General features: G+C 33.2%; 6 protein-coding genes across 7 annotated transcripts; 3 read left to right on the top strand and 3 right to left on the bottom strand.

The window, feature by feature from the left end:
- Positions 1–45: 45 nt before the first annotated feature.
- Positions 46–1,957, bottom strand: LOC107947174 (dof zinc finger protein DOF4.6). Its single transcript, XM_041107497.1, has 2 exons — positions 1,717–1,957; positions 46–1,338 (listed from the first exon to the last, which is right to left on the bottom strand). Exons 1-2 carry the CDS (start codon positions 1,738–1,740, stop codon positions 499–501), a joined length of 864 nt encoding a protein of 287 aa, XP_040963431.1. The 5' UTR covers positions 1,741–1,957; the 3' UTR covers positions 46–498.
- A 6,144-nt stretch (positions 1,958–8,101) lies between these two features.
- Positions 8,102–12,704, bottom strand: LOC107947175 (methyltransferase-like protein 17, mitochondrial). The gene is made up of 12 exons (XM_016881748.2): positions 12,465–12,704; positions 12,113–12,378; positions 11,891–11,964; positions 11,693–11,787; positions 10,260–10,357; positions 10,087–10,170; positions 9,739–9,819; positions 9,532–9,612; positions 9,314–9,409; positions 8,899–8,978; positions 8,654–8,742; positions 8,102–8,543 (listed from the first exon to the last, which is right to left on the bottom strand). Exons 1-12 carry the CDS (start codon positions 12,595–12,597, stop codon positions 8,182–8,184), a joined length of 1,539 nt encoding a protein of 512 aa, XP_016737237.2. The 5' UTR covers positions 12,598–12,704; the 3' UTR covers positions 8,102–8,181.
- Positions 12,705–14,024: 1,320 nt separating this feature from the next.
- Positions 14,025–15,142, top strand: LOC107944728 (uncharacterized). Its single transcript, XM_041108048.1, has 3 exons — positions 14,025–14,156; positions 14,370–14,558; positions 14,915–15,142. The coding sequence occupies exons 1-3, from the start codon at positions 14,025–14,027 to the stop codon at positions 15,005–15,007; spliced, it is 414 nt and encodes a 137-aa protein (XP_040963982.1). The 3' UTR covers positions 15,008–15,142.
- A 3,756-nt stretch (positions 15,143–18,898) lies between these two features.
- LOC107947178 (bidirectional sugar transporter SWEET7) lies at positions 18,899–21,421 on the top strand. Its single transcript, XM_016881752.2, has 5 exons — positions 18,899–19,180; positions 19,259–19,295; positions 19,399–19,780; positions 20,056–20,175; positions 20,899–21,421. Exons 1-5 carry the CDS (start codon positions 19,132–19,134, stop codon positions 21,073–21,075), a joined length of 765 nt encoding a protein of 254 aa, XP_016737241.2. The 5' UTR covers positions 18,899–19,131; the 3' UTR covers positions 21,076–21,421.
- LOC107947176 (protein ABIL2) lies at positions 21,295–23,342 on the bottom strand. 2 transcript variants are annotated; one of them, XM_016881751.2, is made up of 8 exons: positions 23,089–23,342; positions 22,875–23,020; positions 22,681–22,763; positions 22,444–22,594; positions 22,155–22,353; positions 21,936–22,067; positions 21,765–21,862; positions 21,295–21,648 (listed from the first exon to the last, which is right to left on the bottom strand). In XM_016881751.2, exons 2-8 carry the CDS (start codon positions 22,959–22,961, stop codon positions 21,475–21,477), a joined length of 924 nt encoding a protein of 307 aa, XP_016737240.1. In that variant the 5' UTR covers positions 22,962–23,020; positions 23,089–23,342; the 3' UTR covers positions 21,295–21,474. The 2 variants fall into 2 exon arrangements, with proteins under 2 accessions (XP_016737240.1, XP_016737239.1); XM_016881750.2 differs by having other exon boundaries at positions 22,875–22,983; positions 23,089–23,247.
- Positions 23,343–24,969: 1,627 nt separating this feature from the next.
- Positions 24,970–26,241, top strand: LOC107947179 (30S ribosomal protein S6 alpha, chloroplastic). Its single transcript, XM_016881753.2, has 2 exons — positions 24,970–25,524; positions 25,776–26,241. Exons 1-2 carry the CDS (start codon positions 25,138–25,140, stop codon positions 26,016–26,018), a joined length of 630 nt encoding a protein of 209 aa, XP_016737242.1. The 5' UTR covers positions 24,970–25,137; the 3' UTR covers positions 26,019–26,241.
- Positions 26,242–27,315: the final 1,074 nt, after the last annotated feature.

Here is a 27,315-nt window from a genome sequence, read left to right as displayed (position 1 = left end):
AATCACCATTGCAGCAATAAATATCAAATATGAGAGACTCAACAATTTGTTTACTAAAATCAAAATTAGAAAAAACTTTATGAACAAATTAAGAGTCTTTTTTTTGCTCCAACCAGGAATCCCTTACAAACTTTGAAAATTATACATTTTTTTTGTACTTGTACCAAGCCAACCAATGGGTTCATAGGGTTGCCCTTCTGCTTTTCTTTTTTGAACCATTACACTTTTTTTACCCTAAAAAAGGATCTTGGCTTAGCTTGATATCTTCTTCTAGTATGCCCTCAGTGAAGCCAACCTAAAATAAGCTTCAAATTTCCCACCATAATTAATTAAAAAAAAGAAGGGATCATATATAGAGAGAGAGAGATTAAGGAAAACCATGTATATCATCTTCTGTTAGTAATGAAGAAATCCAAACAAGTCACCCCCACCTTAACAAAAAAACAGTAAAAAAGAGAAAAAGAAAAAGCCATATTAATTTTTTTCCATCTTGTTTAATTACCATGATCCACCACCTAACATACCAGTCCAATAACCAGTTGAATCACCTTGATCTTTATGTTGATCAATATCAGTTGTGGTGGAAACTTGTTTCAGATCTTCAAATGGAAACAAAAGCCTCCCAGTTGTCTCTTGAACACCATGGAGACTCCCATATCCATTTCCAAGTCCATCCAAGGAGAAATTCAGTGTTGGTTTAAAATCTTGCATGGGAAAATTACCAGGTGTATACACTGTGTTTGGATCTGGAACAGGCATGGGGATGAAAGAATTAAACCCCCTGGAAGTGATTCCAGTTAGCAACTCCAAAGCTGAAAGTTGAGAAGTAGTAGGTGATGAAGAAGAAGAGCTAGGGATTTGGTTCTTATTATTGTTTTCTAAGGGAACTTGAACCAATTCAGAGAGACTCCTATAGCCTTGACTAGCTGTAGGGAAAGCTAGGTTGAGATCTTGACCATCATGGATCTTAGGGTTTTGAGTAGAACACGGGGATAAGCTAGGTGGTGTAACCAAACCAGGTAGCTTTTTGGATGATGTTAAAGAAGTAGAAATAGAAGAAGAAGATGACGTAGATGATCTCTTGTTCTTCCTTGAACCACCACCAACAGGGATGTTTCTAAGGGAACCACCTTCAGTCCAATACCTTCTACAAGTCTTGCAAAAGTACCTAGGTTGAGTGAGACTGTAATTGTTGTAATAGCAGAATTTGGTGTTTGTTGAATTGCACCTTGGACAGTTCAAAGCTTGTTCTTTTTGAGGTCTTATTTTCCTCTCTAAACCTGTTGGCTTTGGACATGTATTTGTGACTATCTCTTCTATTGGTTTCACCACTATCTCCTACAAACATCAATCAAACAAAGATGAAGATGAGCAGACAAATGGAAAAAACCAAAGGAGTTAACTGATTTACACTTTCCAAGATTATAACAAAGCCAGAGATAAACTTATAAAAAAAAAGGGGGTTACTTTACTTTTTATTACATATTGATATCAGCAAAAGAGAAAGATAAAGTGCAAATTGTTGAAGAACAAATGATAAAAACTAAATCCAATTTGAGTGGGGACTTTCAACGATTATCTATAGCCATGAAAAACCATCTTTTGCAACTTTGAAAACAAAAAGGAAAAGAAAACAAGAAAAAAAAAAGCCCAAAAAGTTTGATAAAGAGAAGAAGAAGATCAGCTAAGCTAGCCAGGTGATAGATCTTTCTCTACCTGTGGCCATTGAGCAGTATCCATGGATGAAACTGAAAGAGAAGGAAAGAAAAATGAACAGTATTATATCTTCAATATAAGAGGAAAAAGAAATAGTGAAACAGCTTCTGTTTTTGGTCTCGAAACTGGTTTGAAAAGCAGAGAAAATGAAATGTTGGGTGGTTTTTTGAGGGGGTTTCTATGTATATGTACAATGTATATCACCTTGCTTTATGGCTTGTGCGTGTATAAGAGAGAAGAGAAACAAGAGATGGGACGTTCTGTATAATAAAATATAAAATATAAACTATACTAAGTGGGAATATTTGTTTCTGCAAATTCATTCATTATTAATTTATATATATAAAAAAAGAAGGCGAGTGGCTTATGTGTGCATGTTTTACATATCATCATATACATAATTTCATCCTTAAAAACATTATTATGTTTTCTTTATTTATTTTTGCTCTCATTGAATTAGGCTTGAATAAATAGGAAGAAAGAAAATGAAAGCAAATGACAAACAGAAAAGTTGATGAATTTATTGCTGGTTGAGGTTAAAGCTTTAAAAGCCTATATTTAATGAAATGATTCTGTGCGAAGAAATAGGAAAATGAAAATTCCGACTAAATGACGAGGAGTAGGATGTTATTTAAAAGATAATCAATATATTATAAAATGGACGTGAATGATATTTTATTAAAAAATTTATTTATTTTACTATTAAAAATTGGTTTTTATACCCCATATAAGATGCATGTGACATGTTATTTCGTTAGTCACGTCAGTTTTTAATAGTAAAAAATTTGTCATTTGATCTAACGTACAAAGTCTAATCTGTCCATTTTCAATAGCATATCTAAGCATTAAATTTTATGGGACCTTACTAAAACTTTAAAAAATTTTGGAGAGCCGTAGGCCTTAACAAGTATTCATCTCTACCCATTTTAAGTAAAAGAGATAAAATATTATCCAACTCCCAAATACAAATTTTTATAATTCTTTTACCTAAATTTGGGTAGGAACTGATTTAAATGCAGTTGGAGGATTGGTCCATTAAAAACATGCACTGTAATGGGATATTGACACCACTTTAGTTGAGAAAGAGTACCAAACGTAAATAATTTAAGCATAAATATGTAAATAAGGGGCAGCTTTTTAATTTATTTGAGCAATGTGGGTGCGTGGATATATAGGTTGGTAGCTAGCATGCACGTAAAACTGAGTCAGGATCCACATTAAATTTGGTGCTAATCTTAGTAATTGGCATTGCTAATATGAGTTGTTAATTAGCTCTTGCACCACCAATTTGCTTCATCACTCACCAACGACAGGGCCATGCCTACATCTATTCAAGTTTATGTACTTTGCTAATTTTAATGCCTCATTAATTAACCTACATTTGTGCTGCTTACCAAGTATGGATATTGTATTACACAATCAAGTAACAAATGATTTATGTATATATATTTTTTTAGAAAGGGAGATTTTAGTTTATTGTTCATGGTAATAATTATGGGGATACGGATTCAATTGCGCTTAAGTAATTTTTTTTATTTAAAGATTAAAAAATTAAATAACAACAATCATGCCAATTGAACTAAAACTCAATTAATTCCATGATTATATTCTTAATATTTATTTGTTTTTAGTATTTTACTACACCCTAATCAACCGCCTGCTAATCCGAGTGTCTCAGATAAATTTTATTCGAAATTTAAAAAATTCGTATATATATATTTAAGAAATTGTATGTATCTTTTACGGAATAATTAAATTAAGAGATTTCACAATTTCCATGCTCTGTGGTATTAAACTTTTAAGTAACCTTGACAGTGATTGGATTTTATTTTATTTTAAAGAACAATAATTTGATGGCAATCCCATATGAACAGCACCTTTCTGCTTTATTTTGCATTTATTGCTCTCCTTTGTAAGGATAGTAATGATTATTTTAACTTCAAATGCTTTTTTTAATTATTTTATTTTCCCTCTACCAAATTAATTATTATTTAACTTCAAATCCATTTCTTTCAAATATGTGCATATGAACACTAATTTACGTTAAAGACGAATGTTTCTTTTTGTTTTTATCCAAACGTTGGTGAAATCTGAATAGAACGAAGATTTTTTTTTTTAGTACGACAACAACTTAGTACTAACCTAGTTTAGTTTTGACCTTAATCAAACTGTCTGATTTTAAACCTATTAAGTTTTTCAAATAAAAAATTATAAAATATTATCCAAACGTTGGCTTCAACGTTTAGATACAAATTTCAAAAAATTGATAATTATAAAGATTAAATTTTAAAAAATAGATATATAAAATTTGACCTATTGCATACATATGTGCATCACTTGTGACTTAAGACTAGGGTTTTGATAAAGGTAAAGTGACGAACATGATTGTGCGATCGTGGATGTGATTGGGTTTAGGTGATGATGAACATTGATAGATTAAAAATTGGGACCTCCATCCATCAACTGTTGTTCGCCACGTGGCTTTCTTTGTGAACAAAACTCCTGTGAGTCATATATATATATCGTATCATTACCTTACCTAATAATAACCCCACTCCTCCCCATTGGTGGTGGCTCCATCACTTGGGGCTATTATTTTTTGCATGCACACGTGGTTAACGTCCACTGGCTTTCACTACACCTATCTTAACGTTCTTTACAAGTGAAGACGCTAAGATTCTGTCGTCGATAAGAGAAAAATAAATAAATTATTACAAAATTATGTTAAAAAACATACAAAATATTAGAGGAGGTAAAGCTTAAAAAATTATGTTAAAAAACTTAGAGTAGATTATTAACTTTTTACGATGGAAAGGAGTAAAAAATGTAATCTTCTTTATTTTTACCAAAGAGTTCCAAAAATTTAAATTAAAGAACTAATATTTTAGAGGAGCTAAGATGTTATTTTGTTTCATTTAACCAAAGGGAAAAGCCCTGCATGCCCGTGACTTCACTCCTAATCCTATTTACTGTAATCAATTCTAGTACCTATTTGTGGTACTGTGCAGTGTACTACTATACACTGCATTACAGTATTGAATGGCGGCGATTTGAAGCCTTCCGATGTGGGCATCATGTTTCAACGTTACGGCCCCACCCAAAACAGCACCGCAACGCAAAACACATGCTACCACTCACCCAACCCAACCATAAAAGTTCTCTTGACCAACGCAACGCAACGCCACTCCCACTCAATTTTTTTTGAATTTTGAAGCGCCGCGGCGGCCGGAGGCTGCGTGCGTTTGTAACGTGACGAGAAAACAAAAACAAGTAAGCGAGGGCGGTGGTGTTTGCGGTGGACCCCAATCCCCAATCCGCATGCTCCCGTCTCTATTCCTTACCCAACAATACCCAAGTCAAGCAAAGCAAGGAATACACCCACAGCCGTCCGATTTTTTTTTTTTTTTTAAAGAATGAAAATTACCCATTCTCATCATGTCACGTGACGGACCCCATCTTTAGACGTGGACGGCATGTGACCTTAGCTAGTGCATTCCACGTTATCAATAAAAAATATTAGGAATATTAATATTACCACGACTACTATTACTGTACAATATAATTCAAGTTGACGACTTTTTTGGTTCTCATACAATGGCTTCACTATTTTTCTGCCCCCAAATCTCTAATTTTATTTATAATTTTCTTTTTCTAAAAAAAAAGATTTAAATTAGTTTATTTGAACCGTTGGATTTTAGCTAGTAGATCTTCCGGGGACCCACTAAAATCTGTGATGAATTTAATATCCATTCTCCACCACCCAATTTTATTCTCAGTTGCAATAATATATATATTTTCTGGGACCTGGAGTGATATCGACCGTTGATCCTATTTGATCACAGGGATTTCAACGTTGGATAACCATGTGTAAGCGTGTTGGGGCATGAGCTTGGGTTTACACTTTGTTAAGGTGAAATTGTGGGCGCGTGGTAACCAAGCCAAAAAAATAATTAAAATATGCCATTAGTCCCTGTACTTAGACAACATTTGAAATTTAGCCCTTATAATTAAAAAGCTAAAAATTAAATCATCTTACTTGTCTAATTTAAAAATATCAGCTTAATCATTAACATATTATTAATATTTTCTGTCAAAATTTACAAAATTAGCATGTTGATTAGACTACTCTTATACGACGTCACATATGATTGGCAAAAAACAAACATGTTAAAGCAGAGTCATGCCCCCCTTAAAAATGAAAAATTATGCTTTTTAACATTTGAATTTTTATAAAATTTTAGATAAATAAATGATAAAATTATAGTTTGACCCCTAAAATGTCAAGTTTTTTATTTAATACCCCTAAAAATATATAACTCAATCTCAACCAGAGGCGGATTTAGAAGGGGCTGGCAGGGACCCCGACCCCCTTAAAATATAAAATTTCTATTTAGGCTCTTAATTTTTTTAAAAATTTTAAATTAATAAGGGTAAAATTACACCTTAGCCCCCCCTAAATTATAAAAAATTAATTTATTCTGGCTTCGCCCCTGATCTTAACCCTCTCAAAAAAAATTTCTAAGTTAGCTTGTGATGCTAAGTTGACAAATTTTGACAGAAATTACAAACAACAATAATGATTGAGCTAGAAATTTTAAACTGAAAAAGTAGGAGGATGGAATTTTTAAATTTTAAAGTACAGGGACTAACTCTCAAATTCTAGATACATACAGGGACTAATAGCATATTTTAACTAGAAAAAAAATATATACCAATCAAAACATATGGTCTTAACAAAAATGATATAGACAAAGCAACTAAAACAGGAAGGGGTCAATTATGCAAAAGGGTCAAAAAGTGAAGGCCACATGGTTGGTTTGGTTAGTTCATGGGAGAGGGGGCCTCATCTCCACTATATAGTATTGTAGCCTGTAATAAGCCCACAGTTGTCCCATGATTCCTTTTTTCGACCACCAGGCCCTTTTTTCATTGGCCTAAATTTTCAAATTTTAATTGCTTCTTATGTATGTGATCATATAATATAAAAGCTTAGTTTCGATCTAATTTTCTTCCTTTTGAAGCAAAGATTTAGATTGAAATTAATGCAGATTTCATTTCTGGTCTTTGAGAGGCACACCTACCATAATTTTCAACTTGAGTATTGTATATGGGGCCACCCATTTAATAAAATAGTTCTATTTTTGCATCAGATTGACTGCTTGTATAAAAAATTTCAAGTTTCTAGTACATTAGTACAATAACTTGACATGTTCAACATCTTACGAATTCAAGATCCAAGTTAAATTTTTGTCTGTACAACCCATCAAAGTTAAGATAGTTGTTCAAGTCCAAGATTAATGTTTGATGAAGTTTGTCCTTTGAAATAGCAGATTTTAATGTTTTTATATACTTCATAGTCCTGAATTTTTCTATAAAAAGCAGAGATGGTCGATTGCCAATGTTAACCTAACTATAAATAAGAGAAGTAAAAGCTTATATATTTTTATATGGCAAATTATCTCTTCGGTTCCTATCAAGTTCAATATTGAATAAATTAGTCCCTATAAAAATGAAGCAATTTAATCCTACTTTAATTTTGAGAGTGAGCAACTAAAGATAATTAATCATGATGTTCACTTTTTTTGTCAATTTATTTTACTTTTGATTGGTATAAAAACAATTTTAAAATTCAATGTTTATATAGATTCTACCATTTTGATCTTGATCCTAAGAAGATTAACAACTTTAACCCTCATTGGATACGAACAAATTTAGAACTAGTACCAAATTGATACATTTTATAAATGTTGAGAGTTAAAGTTATTAAATTTTTTAGATTCAGGATAATATTGAGAGCTATTATTCCAACCAAAAGTAGGGTAAATTGATAAATAAATAAAAAAAAGTGAATATCGTACTTAGTTGATTACTTCCAAATTGAAAAGGTTTTAATTACCCCATTTTCTTAAGAGATACTCCACATTAAAATTAAGAGACACCCGAAAGTTTTTTTACCTTTTTATACATATGCTTTTTATCTAAAGAACCCTAAACCTTATAATCATCCCTTCAACTTTAATCTCAAGAATGACCAGACAACTTCCTTATCCATTGTCTCAAATGATCAAACAGGATCAACTACTTTTGGGATTGGGGGTGAGATTTTGTTTCTCCTTGTTCTTTCTTTTGCTGGTGGGAGACAAAAGTAAGTGTCGTTTTGTAACACTGATCGAGTCCTCGTCTCCAAAATGCTGCAACCAGATCTCATCATGAAATGGCAAAAGTGAACCAGTAAAGGTTGTGGCTAATCGATGGACATTTCTAGTTTATGTGCCAAGGAACCATATCTAGTTAAGCTAAGAAGACTTGTTCACTTACCTCTCTACCTGCATAACCTTGCAAGAGGCAAGTTCGGTGCATGAACCAAGCTTGAAATTTGTCGGTGGAAGAAGAAGCTCACATGCAAATATTATTAACTCAAACGTTTCTATATTAATAAATATATAGTCTTTTACATTGGTGTGATCATGAGGTTGCAGTTGTTACAATCCTTCCCGAGGGCCATAAGTCGCCCCAGAAAGACTTTCGGGCTTGAAGATGCAACGTTGGGTTCTTAGTTTGTGTGATAACCTCATGGTCGAATGAACCTTCTGAGGCGTCTGGATTGGTTGATCGACAAATATTCATGTGAACCTGTCGGCCTCGTCGAACAGGAGGGAAGACGATCCTTCCCCAACCACCACCAAGATTAGCATTAACGGTTTCTTCTTGATCTTCGTCATTATCTATGATGTTATCGGTTTCCATAACATCGGAGTCGTAGGCACTTGGATCCACTTCTTCATATGGGATCATATCAGAAGTTTCTTCTGCATCAACTAGATCCTCTGTCCGAGTTCAGAACACGTTTTGAAGTAAAAGTAAGCAAGCACTGTAGTTGAGTCAAATAAGATTTAAAAAAAAAAGAATAAGAAATAAAGGGAGATAGACACGATACCATAGTCGATCTCGAAATCTTCAGGATTTCTCTTAGCACGCTGCTCTTTCAAAGTCTCAAATTTCATACCATCCAGAGGCCAAGGGTCCCTTTTGAAATTTATTAATGGTGGTTAACATTAATGACATAAATATTAGAGGAAAAAGGGTGATGATTAAAAGTACGGTGGGTGTATGGTTTGTGGTAATGCTTAAACATACTTAAAGAGGTGTTTAAGTATTACTCAAACCAGTAAACATACTTACCGAGGTCGTTGTCCTCTTCTGAAAGCAATGAAAGAAAATTTTTCATCTTCAAAGCCACGTAAAGGATCACCCTTGGAGCGCTGCAAAATAATGATGAAGGAGAGACTTGAGATCTATAGAAGTTTCCTAATTCTGACTCCTTGAAGATGAACTCTTTGGCTCCTCAAAAAAGTTCCTATAAATGCCAAATTTTAAAAGTATAGTTCAACTTTTGTTTTGAACCACCATGAGACATGACATAGTATGGAGCTAGGCACTTCATGTGGTGATTAGCTCATTTGTAGAAGTAAAACATACCAAATCTTAAGTTGAGAAAAAGAATGGCAGAATAAAAAAATCCCAGCATCACAGTTGCTGATATGTTGCATGGAATACTAGATAAACAAATGATCCATAAGTGAACTAGAGGAGAAACCTTGTATGCACGCTGTGAAGTTGTCCTCTGCAAACGTTGAACAAAATGACAGTATTTCGAGGATTTCTCCAATGGACAACGCCCATCATGAGGGCACTGTATCATGAAAGTGGCTCAGTTATAATTGTCCTCTAAAGAAAAGAAAATAAATAGGAATGAAGCATACTTTAGGATGGGAAAAAAAGGGCAAAGTAGAGGTGAAACAACATCACACTTACAGGAGCAACAATGAATGCACCACTTCTAAGATCGATAAGGTCCTTAGAATCTTCCTTGTTCACCTTGGCTTTACGGAATTTCTAAGAAGTAATTACTAAGGTATCATATAAGCATGGGGAGAAAGAATATCCATAAATGAAACACAATAGTCACACAACATGCCAAAGTTATTGCCAACAGAGAAAAAGGAGGACAAGCAAACTCACTCTTTTTTCCATCCACAATATGTGAGATCGCATCTGGGATATAATATTAGATCCATGCGGTGTTCCTGGTTCTACTAAGACCTGCCAACAATCAAATTTATAAAATCTGAAATCAATAGGATAGAAAACAAAGGACCAAAATTATATTCTCCAAATAACAGCTTATAATCTGTCATTGTTCCAGGTGACTCAATTCATCCCATCAGGTGTCGAAAGGGTTTCCAACTTTCCAAGTCAAGGTGGCATGGATGGCATACATTACTTTGCATTCTATTAAATGACAGAGCGATACAAAATCATTGATAATCCCCAACCATGACAAACATATAAAAGATTCAAAGAACATACCAGGACATCCTGTGTAAGATTCCAAAGTTGGCGCACTATTGTAATTCGGTCCTTCAATGATGGTATCTCTCCAAGCACATAAGACTTTCCCATCAAAAGAGGAATTTTATTTTGTTAGGACCAACTATATGCAGCAAAACAATGACAAAATTTAGGTAGAGTGACAAACTTACAGCAATTACAAGGTCATGTTGCCTCTCAGACTTTTGAACTTCTTTTGTTAATGCTTGAAGGCTAGTATAGCCATGAATAAGCGGCAAGTTCTTCAGGTCTAAAAGTAACATAAAGAAACGGCATAAAAATACAAGAAATTGCCCAGCTATGTCTTAAATAATGTATTATACAAGTGTTCAGAGTTAAGACAATGAAACTTCTATGCTCACTTGTAATAATTCCATGTTAATTGTATCATCAAAAAGAAATCATCACCACAGACAAGTAATAATCTCAACTCCACTCTACCATCCATTTGCGTATCCAATAGTCACCTAAGACAATTGGTGATCTCAACTCTTTTGTACCATCCATTTACATGCCCAAAGATACGTATAAGTCACTAATGATGCAGGAGCTTTTAATTATTTCCGTTTCATTTATCAAGCATTAGACATATCATGGAGGGCTAGAGTGATTTAGGAATAAAACTTTATTTTCAAGGAAGCCTAGCAACTTTACTTGCAAGAAAAAGTCTAGTATAAATAAGTTGTAAACTTTACCCCCAACATTATTATTCTTATTATTTTCTTTGAATTAACAGAAAGAAACTAGAAGTTCTTTTATAAACTTACATTTCCTAGAGTTCCTACTACTTTCTTACTTGTTTGTTCAGCCCTAATTCTATTGATTCACTGCTGTTTTCCCCTAAACCACATAAACTATGATGTAATGCACTCATATGATACGATCACGCCCCAGAAACGCCCTTGGTCCAGCTCTCTAAGCGTTGTTTGCAATCCTTTGAACGTTGAATTAGTTCGATTCCAGCTCGTTGAGCTCAATTCAGCTCGTTTGACTTAAACTTGTGAGATTATCTAATTCTCCTTGTTCTTTCTCGGGACTGAATCGACTTATCAAGCTATCTTGTGGCGTCAATTCTTTCCTTTGTTAACCGAACTTATCACCTTGCTGGTGTGGCGTTCATATACCTCTGGTTCCTATCATCTTTGATAGCGGGTCAAAGTTTAACTATCAACTTCCAAACCGAAATCATCTAAGCGCCTTGTTAAGATTCGGGTCAACAATTTCTTTTATTGTTGGTTCTTTCTTTGGCCTTAGCCGAATTTAACTATCCATTTTCTCACCTATTTCGCACCCTTCATTTGAAGCCTATCTCATTAGTTACAGCAGCCTATTTTACTACAATTTTAAACCAAATTCAGAACAAGCAAACTCTTACTCGAATTCACGATCAGGCATCACATACGACTCGAGTCATCCATAATCGAGCTCGTATCATCATATAAATGTAATAATATCCAATATTCAAAATTTCTCATTTGCATAAGCATGAAGAAGCTGAAATGCAATTAACTAGCTCCCTGAAAAATGCATTTCCCAGCAGCGATTAGATTCAATGAAATGAAATGTGAAGTTCAATAATTATTACCTTGTACAAGACTTCGACCTGCACGCTGCATAGATTGAGATGGTTCCACTATGTTTAATTTCTCCACAGATTTAGGCCACACTTCTCTCATTGCCCTAGAACACCGCAAAGTTCACACCACTGTAACAAATTTTATATAACTTCAAGGCACTCAATTTGAAAATAGCTTCTTGCAAATAAAAGCAAATAAATTCTCACCAGAAAGCTGAACCAGTACCAGCACCAAAATCCAAAACTTTCGTTGGAGAGAAACCTGGTAGCCTTCTCCTCACCTAGAATAAGCAAAATAATCCTCAAAATTAGTTATACAATATAAAATTTCACCTACAGAAATGGCCACAAAAGCAAATATTTGGCAATCATGGCACAATCTTTTTTTTATAATTTAAGTAGCAATTTAGAGGAAATAAATTTTGGTACCTCACTAAGGACCCTATAACAAGCAGAGTAAACAGCGGGCATCCTGGAAGCAACATAAGCAACGGTCTCGTCATCTCTATAAGTGAGACCGATATCACCATAAGCACTCTTGATTTTCCATCTCTGTGATTGCTCCATCGACTTAAGAGGATCCGCAACGAGCTCTTTTGAAGTCTCAGCCACGAGTTGCAGATTCACATCTTTAATATCGCTAAAAGACTGAGATAACCGCAACACTTTTCTTCGCATATAAGGGTCCTCTTGCTCTACAATCCAACAACCACGAAAAATTTGAGTCAAAAGATATCGAGCTGGTAAGCAAATTTACCGGGATGATGGATAGACGGATTACCTCGGAGGTACTTCTTGATGGCACGGCGAAGGCGAACGGGAACGACGAGGCAACGTTCAGACTGTTTGGCTGCAGCACGGAGGGTCTCGGAGGTGAAAATTTTTTGGCTTGTTTCTGAGATTAAGGACGCCATTTTTGAAAACGGGCGCTTCGCTTCGCCTAGCTTCAGCGAGATAAACGAGTTTCCACAATCTCTGGGATTTAGGGTTTTAGTTTTATTTGGGCTTATGAAAAATGGATTCATCGTTTATTGAGTACTTAGTTAATTAATTAGTACCTAGTTAAAAACAACCACTCGAACTTTTCGAGGTGCGTAATCATCGATGCGCCCAAAATTGGTATCTAATTAATTAATTAGTGTCTTAGTGTCAAAAATTGAAAAACTTAAAGAGATTTAGAGTACGATCCTAAAAAAAACCGAATGATATGGATTGAAATTTAATAGGATATTTGGCTATTTGGTCAAACGAGAAATCGAAACCCAGCACGTTAGGGCACGTTCCCTCGAATTTCCAAACGCAAAATACTGCCTCACCTTGAAAATTTAAAAGGATATTTGGCTATTTGGTCGAGCGAGAAATCGAAACCCAGCACGTTAGGGCACGTTTTCTCGAATTTTCCAAACGCACAATATTGCCTTATTTTGAAAGTTAAAAAGGATATTTGGCTATTTGGTCGAACGAAAAATCGAAACCCAGCACGTTAGGGCATGTTTTCTCGAATTTTCCAAACGCAAAATATTGCCTTATTTTGAAAGTTAAAAAGGATATTTGGCTATTTGGTCGAACGAGAAATTGAAACCCAACACGTTAGGGCACGTTTGCTCGAATTTTCCAAACGCAAGAATATTGCCTTATTTTGAATTTGAATGAATATTAATGGAATACTTAAAAATACAATGCGCATTTTTATTACATTCAAAAAGAAGTCGTTTGAAAACTTTAAAAGGATCAAATGCGATTAATAACGATTTTGCAATATACACTTGGGGCAACAATGAAATAATTTACGTAATGAAATATAATAGACATGGCATTAATATAAATGAATCATAAAGTTAACACGCATGAACGGTAACACTCATGATAATATAATAACAACGATAACAATGACATTAAATAATAAAATTCGAATTTGAAAGTACATGAAAAGTAGTAAATAAATAAATGATGAAAAATAAAAAAAACATAGACGATGCAACATAAAATAAACGAGCCAGTTCAAGAGAATGAATAGTATCAACATAGTCAAAAATAAATAAATAAGTAAAAGGAAATATAAAACAATATTATTTTTCTTTGTAAAAAAATAATACATAAATAAAAAAAATTAAAAGATATTATATACGAAATATTTTTGAACAAATAATGTAAATAAAAAAATTTAAGTAAAACATTATAAAATAAATAACATGTTTAAAACTTAAAATAAATAACAATAATAATGATAGGAGAGCTCCTTTCTTTTTTTTTAAAAATAAATTAATTTAAAAAAGGAAAAATAAAGATGAGCTAATGACGATATTGGAATCTGATCCAAAATTCGGGGTTTATATTGCAAATGAATAAAAGGGTCACCAGGGACCAAAATGGGATGCGCTTAAAGAATAAGAGACTGATAGGGAAATATCCCCCAATCTTAAAACGCACCGTTCTGCGCGGACCAAAATGGAACAAACGCGAAAGAAGTGGGGTAAAATTGAAAATGCTAAAAGGGCAAAATGACCGAATTGAAACCAAGCATCAAAGCAGAGGGACCCAAAGCGCAAATAGTCCATTCGGCCTTCAAAACGCGCGGATCCTCTGCTAAACGGGTCGAGTATTCGGGTTTTAAGGCAAAACGGCGTCGTTTTGACTATTGATGCTTAAGCCCAACACGGCGCCGTTTCGGGCCCCATATAAATAGGAAAAAACAGAAAAAAAAAAATCATTTCACTTTCATTTTTCAACAAAAACAGAGAGAGAGTCTCTAAGATTCTCTCAACACTCTCAGCCCTCGGAATCCGGCGAGGACCCAGCCACCGGAGCACCACCGGCCGCCACTGTGCGCGGCGGTGGGACGCCCAAAGTTCGTCGCTTTTCGGTGATTTCAAAGGTACACCTCTTTTTCTTCTTTTATTTTCGTGTTAGAAAGAAACAAAACAGAATAAATAAATAAATAAGAAAAAAAAATCGGGCAAGACTAAAAATCAACTCTCAAACTTTCGTTTTCTGTTTGCTTTTTTTTTATTTTCGTTTTTAAAAAATTAAAAAAACAACAATGAAAGTAAAGAAAAAGGAAAGATTCAAGTAAAAAAAACTAGGAAATCACCTTAGTTTTTGGTTTTTATTTCTTAGTCTTCGTAAAGAAAAGAAGAAGTTTTACAAGCATTGGTTCTTGGCTTTTTATAGCCGAATACAAACTGTTAATCTCTATTTTTTTATCGTCTTGCAATTGATTTCTCTTTGCAGGTGGTGTCAGAGGGCGTCAGACGCATGGTGGCCGGTGATAGGCGAGCGGTGGTGACAGTGGGCATGCGTGGAGGCTGGCGGCTGAAGAGTTAGGGAGGCTAGGATTTTTTTCTTTTTTCTGCTGAATGTTTATGTGGGCTAGGGTTGTATTGGGCTGGCATAATTGGGCTTTGGGTTTATTTTTTTGTAAAATGGACTGAGACTATTAATTTATTTATTTTTGGTTTATTTCGTTGGGCCCGGGCAAAAATGAGCTATTACAGAATGTTTTACCTCGATTAGTGTTAAAATTTTATGCAACTAATTTTTAAGATTGTGAAAATCTAAAATGTTTTGAAAATGATATTATTTGAATATTTTCAAAATAATATTCACACAATTAAAAGTCAAATGTTATCAATAATCCAAAGTTAAAGCCAAAGGAATAAAAGTGATGAGTTAAGTTTATTGGTAAATTATTAAAAGTTATATTATACGGTTATTGACGAAAAGTTATAACTAGTGATGTTTGAGCCAGATTGGATCAGTTGAGATATTAGTTCGAAGAATGGTATTGGACTAGTTGAAGTGCGACTGGCAAAAAAATCGACTAAACCGAATGAACTGTTTCTTAAAATACATTTTTTTATTAATTTTTAATTGAATTTATTGGGCCGACGAACCAATGGCCTAACCAATTTGACCACCATTACGATTCTAAAAACATTAATTATAACTATTCAATTATATATCTATTAAATGTAGTTTTGTTTGTTGTTAAGATATGGAATTATCTAAATAGATAATTATTGGATAATTATGTCTCTATAAAAAAATAAAAAAAGAGACATGAGTACCTTCATAAATATGAATCGGTTTTCATTCGGAAGACACACATAAAAATAAATAAAAATCATGAAAGAGTTTTTTTGTGTTTTTCTCGTCCTCTAATATCCCAAGATTATTTAATAAAAAATAGTGTAAAATTTTTTTATATAATTTGATAATCTTACTATACTTCGATCAATACTTAATGAACTATCTGCGTCAATACAAATCATTAAAAATTATTTGACTTTATTATATCAAAATATTAGTGGGAAAACTACTAAAAACTTTAAGAAATTAAAGTAGGGGCCATTATCCAACTCACCTTTTGGCAACATTGATATTTCATGAAAAAAGTAGATATTTTGCAACTATGATTCACACATAAAAATTGCATAAAAAGGTTATAGCAAGTTGAAAGTAAATAGCCCCTGCGACATTAATTCATAACACTTCGCATGGCAATCACCAAACATGCAAAGGGGGAAAAGAAAAGGTGAAAACGAATACAAAAAGCACCACATAATCGGCTAATGCAGGTCTTTGTTTCTTTTTCCATCTCTGGAAAGTTGGGACTTTCCCAATTGTTTCTATCCTTCCTGGATTACCTCTCTCGAACAAGACAAGTGTTAATGCAATGTTATAAAACTTGAAAAAGTCATCTACTTTTTCGACTTTGGATCCAATTATTAGAGATTTCAACTTCAAATTTTCAGTATTTTATGATCTATTTTTATAATTATGTTGAAATCTCCTCCTTTATAAAATAATAATAATCATAGAATCTGTCATGAAATTAAAAAAAAAAACCCATGGTAAAAATAAAATTCAAAACGATATAAAAAAATTATTTTTCTTAATTTTTTATACAATTAATATTTTAATTATTTAATGTTGAATTTATTAATATATTTTTACTTGTCATACATGTAACGTTTTGAATCGATTAAATATCTTAATCATATCAATCTAAAACATTGTCTATATCAATATATATTTAATGGTTGAAATTTTTTACGTAATTTATGTTGATCTTAATATGTTTAATTTAAATGGATGGAGTATAAAATACGACGTTTCGATAGATTAAAATATTGTTCTCATAAAAAATTTATAAAAAAATATAAAACCAATTAAATTTTACATCAATGTAAGTGAATTTCTCCCTTAAAAAAATTATCCTATAATCGAACATTGAGATATGACATGATATAGAGCACTAAATGCATTCAAAACGATCATAGTACACATATAATAAAATCAAATATAAACATTACTCTTGTAAATGAATTAAAAATTACAAGTGATGAAATAATTGGTATCACATTGTTATTATTTTAGTATTAATTAGATTATAGTGCAAATATAGTAAAATAATTTGTGGTAAATCAATGTTAATATTATAATATATAATTATATATTTTATACATAAGTAATTAATATGAATGGTTTGTAAAATTTAATTTTAATATTTATATCATATTTAGAATTTATAGTTAATATAAATGGAGCATAAATTTATAATTTGACCTAAATTAACTTTTGAAAATTATTTTTGGAATTAAAATGATGTTTATAATTTTCATTTATTAATGCATTTTTTCTTAACATTTTTATTGGGTATATAGTTATTTTTATTTTTCCCAATTAAATATAATATAATATATTCGAGTCTTAATTCAATTGGTATGTATATTGTTGTAGGAGGATGTGGGTTCGAATGCGCTGAAGCGCATTATCCTTCTATTTATGGGTTGGCAAAGGGCTATAAATAGTTCTATGCATTGCCCCAAAAAGAGGTTCAAAAAAAAGTTAAAATATGATTTATATGTAAAATTAAATTTTGCAAACAATTTATATTAACAACTTAGATTTATTTAAAATTTATATTTCATATATCAAACTATTAATAATGAGTTACAATAAATTATTTTTATAATTTAAGTTGCATATTTTTGTACTCTACAATATGATTAATTTTCAAAAAAAAAATAACAATAATAATAAAATGGATAAATATCAACAAAATAAAGTTTGATCCAACGTGTAATGTCATATGAATTTTTATTTTATGCGATTTTATAAATGAAATTTTGATTTAATTTAATTTTCGCAAATTACTACAACATTATCAAATTAACACCATTTTACGTTGATATATTGCATACACAAACAATTAAATTAATCCAATATGAAGATAAATATATGGATTAATTTCTTTAAATGTGTATAATTAAATTAAAATAAAAAATTCATATATATATACATTCGTATAATTATACCGAGTCAAAATTTATATATATATTAAATCGAAACAAAAACTCATCCCATACTTAAAATTTAAATCTTAAATCGAAAATTTCAAATAAACAAATCCTAATGGCAGTTTAGGTAAGTAAAAGTTAATAGGCATTGAATTATATTTGTGATATTCTTACCATATAAGGGGTCAAGAGTGATAAATGCTATCCTTATATGTCATAATGAGAAAGTTTATTGCCTTTCAAAGACTTAATTTCAGTGTGGTCGTAGTGAAGAGTAATGGTTAGGCTTGGCCTTTAACATAAATTATCAAAAAAACATGGCAGCCAATGGAATTCTGGGTTCCCCTGACACTACTTTAAATCCTCATCTGGATTATGGATAAGCTAGAATTAAATTCTAGTTGAAAAATAGCATTCAATATTTACATTTGGCTAACCCATTTATATACTAAAAACCATGAAGAAAACAATTCACTGTTCCTGGCTGAGTTTTATGGGAATCTCGAATGCAGTGCCAAGAAAATCGAGATGTTGAGAAATTTTATGAAAATATAAGTAAAATTGTTTTATTTTTATTTAATGTACAATTAATTTAAGATTTTCTGTACTTAAAATGGTGAAAGTAACTAAAAATAACAATATAAGAGACATGGATTATATTTTATTTGGTTGAAAGCTTAAAAAAATAAAATAAAAAATTATAAATGGTTCAAAAAATTAAAATACCCAACCCAACAGAACCGAGAATCGAGCACGCCCCCAGCGTCAAGATACGCCGTCCTCAAACAAGCCCACCTAAGAAAAAAAAGGGGATTGAGATGGGTTTTGTTGGGCAGTTTTTCTTCAAGCGTTTTATAAATTGCAAAATTTACGACCGACTATTACATACAAAACATACATGTCATGCAAGGGCGTGATGACCAACCAGTTTTAGATACTTGCCATATCCATATTCACATAAGATAGCCCCAAACCGCATTGAACCCCGCCCCCCTCTCTCCTCCCACATTTTCAGATTCTTCTCTTTATATATACCATGACGTCTCGTAGTCATCCATATATGTTTTAAAGTTGAAAATCTTGATCTTCTTTTCACTCTCTTCTGTCCTCCTCCTTGTTTCATTCATTGCTTTACAGCAGATAACCATGGTGTCTCACCTAGTCAGCACTATCCGAAATGTAGTTGGGATCACAGGTAGGTTATTTTAACATACAATTTAGGGACACCATACGACGTTGTCTCCTTAAATATGACAGTATATTTTCTTTGCAGGGAACGTTATCTCTCTCTTCCTCTTCTTGTCTCCTGTGTAAGCTTCTTTCAGTGACTTTTTCTCTAAATCTAAGCTTAAATTAATGTGTGCTTTTTTAAAAAAGAAGAAGAAGAAGAAGTTGATTTCATTTAATTGACAGGCCAACTTTTGTTCGGATTTGGAAGAAAGGGTCAGTGGAACAGTACTCCCCAGTCCCGTACCTGGCAACTTTAATCAATTGCATGGTTTGGGTCATTTATGGCCTGCCTCTGGTTCATCCCGACAGCACCCTGGTTATCACCATCAATGGTGCAGGGACCGCCATTGAGCTCGTCTATTTAACCCTCTTCTTGATCTTTTGCCATGACAAGAAAAAGAGACTCAAAGTGCTGCTGATCGCGTTGGTCGAGGTAGTTTTCATGGCCCTTGTCGCTGCTCTGGTTCTCACATTAGCTCACACCACTGAACGCCGGTCCATGGTCGTCGGAATTATCGCAATTTTGTTCAATATCATGATGTATGCTTCGCCTTTATCCGTCATGGTTAGTATATATATTTTTAGACTAATTTAGTTCAAGCTCGTTTACTAAGGCTAATTCAGTTTGTTGAATTTGAGTGGACGCTAGGTACATAGAACTTGCATTGTCATTTCCTTAAATGGACCATTCTTATAGTTACCTAATTTGTAGAATTTTGTTATTGTTTTATCAGTCTAAATTTAATTTAATTAGTTAGTATAATCATTTTTAAAAGGTGGGATTCAATAAATTTAAAACACAAACACGAGTGGTCTAATTTATGTACAATGGTGGTGCAGAAACTGGTGATCTCAACAAAAAGCGTAGAGTATATGCCCTTTTTTCTCTCCCTGGCTTCCTTTGCCAATGGTGTTGCATGGACTACATACGCTTTCCTCCCTTTTGACCCATTCATTGCTGTAAGTTACAAAATTCAATACCTTTTTGTTTCTCTTTTGACTGCTTCATTTCAACTAACTATAAAGAAAAGCAAAACAATAGAGGTGTCACTATTAAAAAAAAGTGAATTTATGGCCTTCTCCATTATATATATAACTTTTAAGCTTTTCCCTATTACTAGGCATCTTATTCTTGATTTTCCTCTCCTAGGAAACTAACCATGTTGGTACTATGATCATATATTTAATGGAATATTTGCATGCAACATTCGGTAAATATGACAACCTTGACTGAAGTGACCCATTTCCTTGCTCGATATTATTATTAATTAGTTGATATATATAGACCTTGGCCCTCAATAAAGCCAGTGACATGCTCTGATCCTGGACTGGATTAGCCTTTGTATACTCTTATGCAACACAACAAAAACTGTGGACTGGTAATGGGAATGGGAGGGGCAGCTGGTATTTTGTACTGTTTTGGTAGGTTAGCCACCTCTTTTTCTTTTTCACGTGCATGCCTTTTATGCCGTTTCTATTTTGGAAAGGCAAGGAAACAAGGACTTTTGGAAAGGGGAAAATGAGCTGAAAATTATTACAAGATCCATGTGACTTACACTGAATCAAAATAGGACCCATTGATGGTCAAATTGAACACTGAATATGGTTTTTTTTTTTTTTTGAAAATCGATATATATGTTTGGTTTCTATAATGAGGTTTTTGGTTTTTTAATTTTCTTTCAGGTTCCAAATGGATTGGGCACATTGTTTAGCTTAGCGCAGCTGTTGTTGTATGCCACATACTATGAGTCCACAAAGAGAATAATAGCAGCAAGGAAAGAGACGAAGGTGGAAGTGAACCTATCTGAGGTGGTCGTTAATGGCAACCATGATCCCAAGAAGACCACCAGAGCAACTTAAGAAACCCATTGAGACATTTTTTTGGGGGTTATGATCATTATCTTGACACAGACATGGTGCTAAACAAAGCAGCTCTTGTTACCAAATACTTTATCTTATCAAGCCATGTTTTATTATTATTATTGTCTCCTTTTTTATTTCTTTTGTTAATGTACGGGCTATGAAGAGATTTTAGTTTCATAATCATGTGGCCCATCTTAAATAACCCAATGCCAAGGGTTCTCTCAAAAAAAACATGTTTCTTATAACTTGAAAAAGCTCTTGCAACCAAAGATATTTAGGTTCGGTTGACATACAGTATGAATCAATTGAACTAAAATTTATAGTATATTTCTTTCTTTTCCAATTGCGTAATGTCTGATATGTTGAATGAATTGTTTGAGTATAACATTGTTGTTCTCAATTCTCATCCAAGAATTTGTGCAATGTGACATTCTTTTTGGATTTGCGCAAGCTGAGCATAGCCTTGAGGAGACGTTTGCCTTTGCTAGAATATTGCTCCATATCTTTAGCCCTCTCTCTTTCAGCTAGGGAAGTGGACATTGAAACAGTTCTCCGAGGCTCCGACGGCCACTGTCCGAATCAGAGAAAATTATCTTAAATTTAACACTCAATTGCACCAAAACATATACAAAGGTGCAAGCTCATGAATTGTCCCATAGATGAATGATAGGTTTTTCGATTGGTACCCGTTTTTTAGCATTCGAATGGCTCGGAGATGATGATCTCTGCATAACAGATCCAGAACGCGGGAGCAGAAACTGACGAGGAGAGTTTGACCGGTTCTCTGGTTTCAAAGGAACATAATTGCAATCACCAAATTGCTTCCAACAGATAACTGTAACAATGTTCGAACTTACCTTGTCTTTGGTTCATTGAAATGCTGGTAAATAACTGGGGGCTTTTTCTTGGCAAAGATTGTGGAGAGTGTAACGCGTAGAATGCATCCGTGATGGATTCGGAAGGGGTTTCTGCTGCTACTGCTTGAATATCTGGGGTTCGATAGCATGAAACCGAAACATCATCAATTACTTGCCTTACAAGAAAAGTTTGAATATGAACATGAAGATAAACAATACCAATATTATTAAACTGGTGCAAGTCTAATCTAGCAGGCATTCTATCGGGGTGGAACTCGAATATTGTTTCGGCAACATCATTCAGGGTCTGCTCAACTGGAAAGATGTACCGCTTGTGGTGCTTGTTGTGTGCCTCAAACACTAATGACTGCTGAGAGAGACCCCCTAAGCTGACAAACTCTCGGCATGTTCGCAACCGCTACCGTCCCATCCACCATAAGCGACGATGCGAAACAGAAAATCAAACGAGTTCGAAAACTTTTAAGCATTTGCATATATAAAAAGATACCTGTTCCAAGCAAGATAAACGAAGGTCCATCCCAGAAATTTCAACCATCTTATCATCCAGAAAATTGTTAACCTTGTATGCTACGGAACCTAAGTGGTCCACAGTATTGATCAAAGCTTTAATGGCATAATCTTTCAAAGTATCCTCGACTCTGTTTCCATTGTCAAAACCGATTAAGAGAGGTTTTAAATATTTTCAATCCCTAGTTTTTAAAGCAATGTTACTCATGAGACTTACAATTCTTTCTGTTCTTCCTCGTTATATGTTCTTTCAAAATAATCTGCTGCAGAATACAACTGTTTTCTTAAACTTTTCAAATCCTAAAAAGAAAAATGGTTCATGAGGTGAAAGAGTTCAATTACACAGTGAATTCATATCTATTGATATCAATATCAAAACTGAACAGCAAACAAGGTCAGAGCAAAATTCACCTTAAGAGTATCTGAAAAAAGCAAACCCTGCTGCATTAACAGTTCATCACTGTGGGAAGATTCTTGAGGAACAGAAACTGAACTCATACTTTTCCTTTGATTTTGAAACCTGGGAAAATTTTCAGGTGTCCAAGTAATAAAAAGAACTGTACAAAAATAGCAGAATTAAAATAACAAGTAAAAGCATTGAGACCATGAAACAAAGAGGATTCACCTGGTTTTTCTTGTTCCCAATATGGGAATGCTAACAAGGCAGGGAAACCTCAAACTTTAAGGTTTGCACTTTGTAAAGTATTATATAAGCTGTAAGGATAGTCTACTGTTTTGAAAGCAACACACCAACAATCAGCAAAACTTTTTCAGCAGTTGTCAAATATTACATGACATGCGAGCCATTATAAAAAAATCCATATAGCTGAGGACAAAGGATTTGATGTTTTTATTAAATTTTTTTTTTCAGAAGTAGCCAAGATGTCGGCCATGTGGTGGGTTTGATTATTTCTCCATTTTGGTACCCCACTAATTGAAGAGGAAAAAACGTTTTGGAAAACATGTCCTAATTTACGCCCCTATAATGGGGGCTGAAATTGAGAAAGGAAAGTAATTAGATAACTACCTAACTCTCATGGATGAATTTAATTGGATACATGAGTTTGGTAGATTGCATGAAAATGACTATGTGAGTTGCCTTATTTTAGAAGTAAACCATTAATTTGGTGCTTAAATGTTAAGCTGTGAGAGTTATTTATAATGATGAGAGAGCAGTGATTTAGCTAAATATTTATTTTGGTCGTTGTTTTATTGCATCTTTTTTAGTTGTGCAATAAATTTGGAGCTTTGGACTTCACTTTCATGTCAATTATCATCATCATCATCAACCCATCCACCAAAATAGACATTGTACAGCTTCATAATTACTTCATAATTTAAGAGTTGTTTCATTTAGGACCAAAAAATAATATCCAACATGTTAAAGTAATTTGGATAGAGTCATGATTTCTGTGCCAACTCTATTTGGGTAAGTTTAATATTTGACTTTGAATAACAAAGAGGAATACATTGACTTTAGACGGAAGAGCAGGGCATGCATTTAAGTTGTGAGTCACAGGGGCTTAACTGTTTAATTATCTTGGCTGAGGAATTGCCGGAAAGTAGTGGGAACAACGAACATAAAAGGCAGTGAAGGAAATGGGCTTTGCCGGCTTGACCTGTTCTGAACCAAGGCAGTCGGGCCGTGATGGTGCCATTCAATGCTGATTGAAAACTCATTATCGGACGGTTGGAGTTATTGATAATTTTATAAACTTATTTTTTCCCTTTATTTTCTTAGACATCCCATTATTAATATCACATTGCTTTTTATATGACAAGGGTCACAATATTTTTGAAAAACGAATATTATATGTATAGGCACTTTAATTTATGGGTGGTCAAGGACAGATTTTCCTTTCCCCCTTTGTGATGGAAGTCAATGATTGGTGATTAAACAACAAGGAGAAGATGGTGAAAATCATGATGTGAGGATGAATTGAAAAATATATACTTTTTTTATTGTTTTAATGTATAAATATGAGTTAATGATTTGTTCGGAAATTGAGAGTCATAAATGATCTTCTCAAAGAAGGAGGAGAGGAGCTCTCTTTTTCTCTTAATCATCTTTTGTGTTGAGAACTCTACTTGGAATCATGATAGAAGTGTTATATATCCCCAAATCTCATGTGATAAGTTTGTGGCACGTAAAGATCAAGTGTCTTACCCATGCAACATTTGGTAAGATGATATGTCGTCAATGGCAAGGTCATATTTAAGATTGACTAAACAAGATCTTCATATGTGTAGGTCATGTATAATATATATGTTTGTAGTCGTGTGATAAAATGAGATATCAATAAAATTATCTCCTAAATTGATCAAATGAGATTATAAATCATGTATGGTCTAAGTATATGTAGCCATTCGGCACTCGATTAGGTGAGACATCAACGAGATCATCTCCTTCATTTTTCATTTGTGGCAATTAATTTGGAACTGACGGAAACAAAAAGTTGGTAATATCAAGTTATTTAATATACATAAAAAGAATCCAATGGATAACAAAAGGTTGGGAATAGCCCATTGAATAGGCACAGGCCCAACCAAAAAATACAGCGTAAAGCGTGCACTGGCCCCTCCCCCATGAGCCAACTTTCCTTATCCGTTTCCTTGTTCTTTCTTTCACTATTAGCTGAACCTCAGCGGAGCTCACATAAACACAATAGCCAAAATGGCATCTCCAACTTCTGCTCTAACCAATTCCCCGTTTTGCCCCCATCTTCTCCCCCAATTCTCTCCTCTACCCGTCCTCTCCTTCACTCACAGCCTCAAACCTATCCTGCCAAAGCTCAAGTCTCTGATTTCCCTCAAAAGAGACAACCACCCCTCAACCTTAACCGTCAAAGCCCAGACCTTGGACTTCTCCGGCTCATTCTTTGAGGGTGGTTTCGGCTCCGATGATGACCCGCCTTCCCAACCCGGCTCTGGCATAACCGCCTTGGAGGATAAAGAGGAACCCCAATGCCCACCGGGCCTCCGACAGTACGAGACAATGGCCGTCTTGAGACCCGACATGTCTGAAGATGAAAGGCTTGCTCTTACCCAGAAGTACGAGGAGGTAATGTTCTGTAAATTACCATCTCAGTTGGTTGCTAAGACAATATAGTTGAGAATTGTATGGAATGTGATTACATTTTTGCAAAGTTTATGGCTTTTGATTTAATTTTATCTATCGGAGATTGGTTCTGAAAATGTGGCATTTAATAAAATAGACTTAAGAATTCCACAATATTTAGAAGGGAAAAAGGATTAGTGACATGTTATTGTAGAATTTTTCTTATGCTTTTCCTTACGGTGACCATTTTGCAGCTTCTTGTCGCCGGTGGTGGCATGTATATTGAGGTATTTAATAGAGGGGTCATCCCATTAGCTTACAGCATCAAGAAGAAAAATAAAGCTGGGGAAACCAACACATACTTGGATGGCATTTACCTCCTCTTTACCTACTTTACAAAACCTGAGTCGATGACGGCTCTCGAAGCGGCCTTGAATACAGACGATGATGTTATCCGCTCAACCAGCTTCAAGATAAGGAAGAGGAAGTATAATTAGATTGGTATGTACCTACATGTCTGTATCTTGAGATGAATTTGATTAGGAAAGAAATAGTTCTTTCAACTTTGTGATTTAAATTCTCTTTATGGATCCTTTTTGTTTCTTGAGTTCTGGAGTTTGTTTCCTTTTTGTAAAATTTTATGGACCATTTGACTATAGAAAGTATATTTGCAATTGCTGCACTGAGGTGAAATGGAATTTCAAAACTCATTGAAGGGCATATTGATAGATTGGCTATTTGAGGTGCTTGAATACTTGGTGTTATTCCCAACCAACTTGCTTGTATGTTTGAAATGATTGATGAACTTCAAGCGAGTCTAGGAAATGCTAGCATTTTTGGCTCAGATATTGCTATTTCATACCAAATACTAATCCGTGGTGCACTGGTCATATTGCAAAGTTGAGGAGTTGTGTGTAATCAATGGCTCATACAATGCATCTATATTGCGATTATACGAGAGCTCAAAGAAAGTTCTATTGATGGTTGAACTTTTTCCCGAGAAGAAGTGTGTTTTTTTATATTAACAGAGAAAGATTCTTGAAAGTTGTTATTTACACCACGTTTGGTTCGCTGTATTAGAATAGAGGCGTAATGGAATAGAGACGTAATAGCAATTCAATTGTTTGAATGTAATGGAATAGAGACGTAATAGTATTTTGTGTTTAGTTGAATGGAATGGAGGTGTAATAGCATAAGGGAAAAAACTAAAATGACTAGAATACCCTTAGCAGAAATTTGTTTAGGTAAATGATTATTGTTATTGTTATTAAATTTTAATAATATTATTAATATCAATAATAAATAATTTAATCATATTTTAACATAATTATTATTAAATATATTTTAATTAAAATATATAATTTAATAAAATTCTTAATATTAAATATTCTTATATGAATCATAATATATAATACTATAAAATATAATTTAAAGTTATTATTATGAAATATAATTTAATAAAAATATATAATTTAATAAAATTCTTAATATTAAATATTCTTATATGAATTTACTAAAATCATAATATATAATAATATAAAATATAATTTAAAATAATAATTATTAAATATAATTTAATAAAAATATATAATTTAATAAAATTCTTAATATTAAATATTCTTATATGAATTTACAAAATCATAATATATAATACTACAAAATATAATTTAAAATTATTATTAAATATAATTAGATAAAAATATATAATTTAATAAAATTCTTAATATTAAATATTCTTATATGAATTTACTAAAATCATAATATATAATACTAAAATCATAATATATATAATTT

This window comes from Gossypium hirsutum, chromosome D12 (genome assembly GCF_007990345.1).
Source record: "Gossypium hirsutum isolate 1008001.06 chromosome D12, Gossypium_hirsutum_v2.1, whole genome shotgun sequence".
Taxonomy (NCBI): Eukaryota; Viridiplantae; Streptophyta; class Magnoliopsida; order Malvales; family Malvaceae; genus Gossypium; species Gossypium hirsutum.
Note: the sequence above shows the minus strand (reverse complement) of the source record. Positions and strands in the feature narration are given on the sequence as shown.